At 23.7% G+C, this 3,302-nt stretch overlaps 1 protein-coding gene across 1 annotated transcript in view; it reads left to right on the top strand.

Annotated features, from left to right (window-relative positions):
* Positions 1 to 3,131: 3,131 nt before the first annotated feature.
* The window catches only part of LOC107466190 (protein LIGHT-DEPENDENT SHORT HYPOCOTYLS 4), a 1,772-nt gene continuing 1,601 nt past the window's right edge, over positions 3,132 to 3,302 (top strand). The window contains exon 1 of the mRNA XM_016085180.2: positions 3,132 to 3,277. Within this exon, the coding sequence (XP_015940666.1) occupies positions 3,132 to 3,277 (146 nt within the window). The remainder of the gene's footprint in view (positions 3,278 to 3,302) is intronic.

Here is a 3,302-nt window from a genome sequence, read left to right on the forward strand (position 1 = left end):
TTTTTGTTTTTGTTATAAAGATATAAATCCGTCCCTTATTTGATTAATTATATTGTAAAAATAAATGAGGATAGTCTTACTCTTATTAATAAAGAGATAAATCAAATTATCACTATGAGGTCTTTTACGCTTTTATTTTTTATATGATGTTTTTTTTTACTAAAATTAGAGAGATTTAAATCCGTAACTTCTTGAGTGAATATGAAAAGATTATGTTATTTAAATTATAATTTATTGATATTTTTTTATATGATGTTCGCAAAGATAATTACCATCAATGTGATATACTACAGGAAAAATATAAAAGAGTAAATATATTTTTTGTTCTTAATATTTGTGATATTTTAAAAATATATTTTTAATATTTAATTTATTTAATTTTTTTTAATTTTTTTATTCATGTTAAAATTATTTTTTAATGTTAATTCTATTTAAAATATTAAGAATAATATTAAAAATATTTAAGAGTAGTTTTGACACGAATTAAAAATATTTTGGATAAAATTAAATAAATAAAAAATATTAAAAATAAAAGTAAATAAATAAAAAATATTAACAATAAAATTAAATAAAATTAAATGTTAAAAATATTTTAAAAAGATTACAAATATTAAAAACAAAAAATATAAAATCATGATAAAGTAGATTTCGTTACAAATGATTTCTTTTAATATATTTTTTTAAATTTTTAGAATAATAAGTTATGGATAATGATTTCTTTAATTTTTGTATAATTTTTTTAAAAGTAGAAATTTAGCAACGATTTTTCTTTCATGAAAATCAATGGTCAAAATTTCTATTTGTAGAAATCGTTAATAGCATTTCAACGATGAAACTGTTAAAAAATTATAAATTTTGAAATTGTAGCTAATGATTTTATTAGATTCTGACACAGACTAATATTCAAAGAATTTTAAAAAAGAACATTAACAACGATATGAAAATACGCAATTATTTTACTGGCCTGGTTTGATTGAAGAATTTTATTAATTTGTATTTAAAAATATAAATTAAAAGTATTATAAAAAATATTAAAAAAATTATTATTATATTTCCAAAATATGTCTATAAAACATAAGTCAGTTAAATTTTTTTATTTAATAACATAAAATATAGAAAAGAAATTTGAGTTTTCCGATGAAATTACGTGTATATTGTCCTCTATATTTTTAGCTTAGTTGGTGGTTTAATCGAAGGACTTTGCCGTCAATGATTTTCATCGTTGAAATCATTATAATCTGCACACAGATATCTAGGGATTAGCACTTGTTAAAAAGTAACCATTTTACACCATTTTAATGATGGTGAGTTTCACAAGCCCTACTTGTAGGCAATGTTGTTTCATGATCCCATTCTCAAAGAAGAGAGGTATAGGTCCTACCAACACAACATGAAAGGGCAAATTGGTCATTTCAATTTAGGACTTGTCAATCAACTCATAAAAGAGAAGCAATACAAAATCATATTATTCTCTCTTTTTTATTTATTACTATTATTATTTTTAAAAACCCATTGGCTTTATATCCTGTCTGCATCAATCATCCCTCACAGTCACTTTCAACCTATTTCCATTTCCACAAAAACCCTAAAAGCCAAAACACTTCTTCTTTCTCAATTAAGTCCTTCTAGTTTTCTCTTTGTTTATTATTTTTGTCATTGTGATTGATTCATATTACAAAAAAACTCAATTTTAAATATAATTAAATAATTAAATTAAAAAATATTTAATATATTAAATAAATTAATTATAAATTTAAAACAAATTATCGAATAATATATCTTTGGCAAGTCTTTAAAAAAGTAAATTAAAATATAAATTAAGACATTTTTATTAAGACGATCAATATTTAATTATCTAATTTTTTTAAAAAATAAATTATATTGTAATAGTAATGAAATGACTAATATCAAATTTATCTAATGGTATCGATTACTAATAATAGAAATTACAAACTCATATATTTTATGAAAAAATTTAGGGAATTAACTAGGGTGTAATTAATTTGGAACTAATTAGTTAAAAAATATATTTTTTTAATTTTAAAAAATTAGCATAGTAAATAGTTGTATTTTTTTTATAATAAATTTATATTTTAATTAGTTGATTCTAAATTGACTATTCCTAATTAGTTCTCAAATGAAATCGTTTTATTAATAATAAATATAGTGCATGGTGTCTATATGAACCCACACAATATTTTATAATGTTAACACGATATAAAATGAACACCCCCGTACTATTTAAAACAACCATCCTTAAACTGATTTTGGAATTTATCAATAATCAAACTCTTGACCTTTTAGATCTAATGCTTTAATACCATGTAATGATACTACTCATTCTAAAAGTTTCAGCTGATGAAAAAAGATAACAATAATAATTATATCTCTAATATTACATAAACCTCTATTATACACATTGTATAAATATTCCATTGACTACTCGTACTTTTTCAATTTATTATTATATAAGAAAAGGAATACTATGAAGAAAGTATTTTTTAGAGAATAAGAATAAAAAATATTAAATATTCATATATTGACCATAAATTTTATGTTAAAAATACTTTTGCTTAATTAGACAAAAGAAAATGTATAGTATCACTAAGTAAAAAAAAAAAAATTGTATAATATGATTACATAGGGTATAAAGCAAGTATTCTAGGAGTTATCAAAAATCAAAGAGGAAATGAAGGTAGCCCTCTCTTGTAGGAAATTAGGGTACACTCACTAACACTGTACTTTTACCCTTTTCATCTTCTTCCTTCTTCTTCCTTCTTGATCTCTCTCTTCAATACTATCATCCCTATCCCTATAATACTGTTTTCAATTCACTCTCCTTTCTCTTTCTTTCTCTCTCTCTCTCTCCACAACATGCTTCAAAATCCTGATAAAAAATCTGAAGCCCAACCCACTCTCCTCTCTTTTCTCTCTGAAATCTTCCTTCTTCTCCACACAATAACTGAGTCAACTGTCTTTCCAATAAAGCAAATTCAAAAAGAAAAAACAGTAACATAGAGAGAGAGAGAGAGAGAAATTTTCAAGAACACCGAATTATTAAAGATCCAAAATCTTTATCTATATATATAATCTTTTAGATCAGAAGCGCAAGCATTAATTACTGAATAGTCATGAATTCTCTTCAAGAATTTGATTCATCATCAAACACTACTTCATCACTCAACAACAATTTCGGAGTACTACCTTTATCTTCTCCAGCTGCATCATCATCAACCTCATCACCACCGCCACCGCAACCACCACCGCCACAACCACCGTCAACTCCAACCACACTAAGCCGC

The sequence above is a fragment of the Arachis duranensis genome, chromosome 9 (genome assembly GCF_000817695.3).
Source record: "Arachis duranensis cultivar V14167 chromosome 9, aradu.V14167.gnm2.J7QH, whole genome shotgun sequence".
NCBI classification, from domain to species: Eukaryota; Viridiplantae; Streptophyta; class Magnoliopsida; order Fabales; family Fabaceae; genus Arachis; species Arachis duranensis.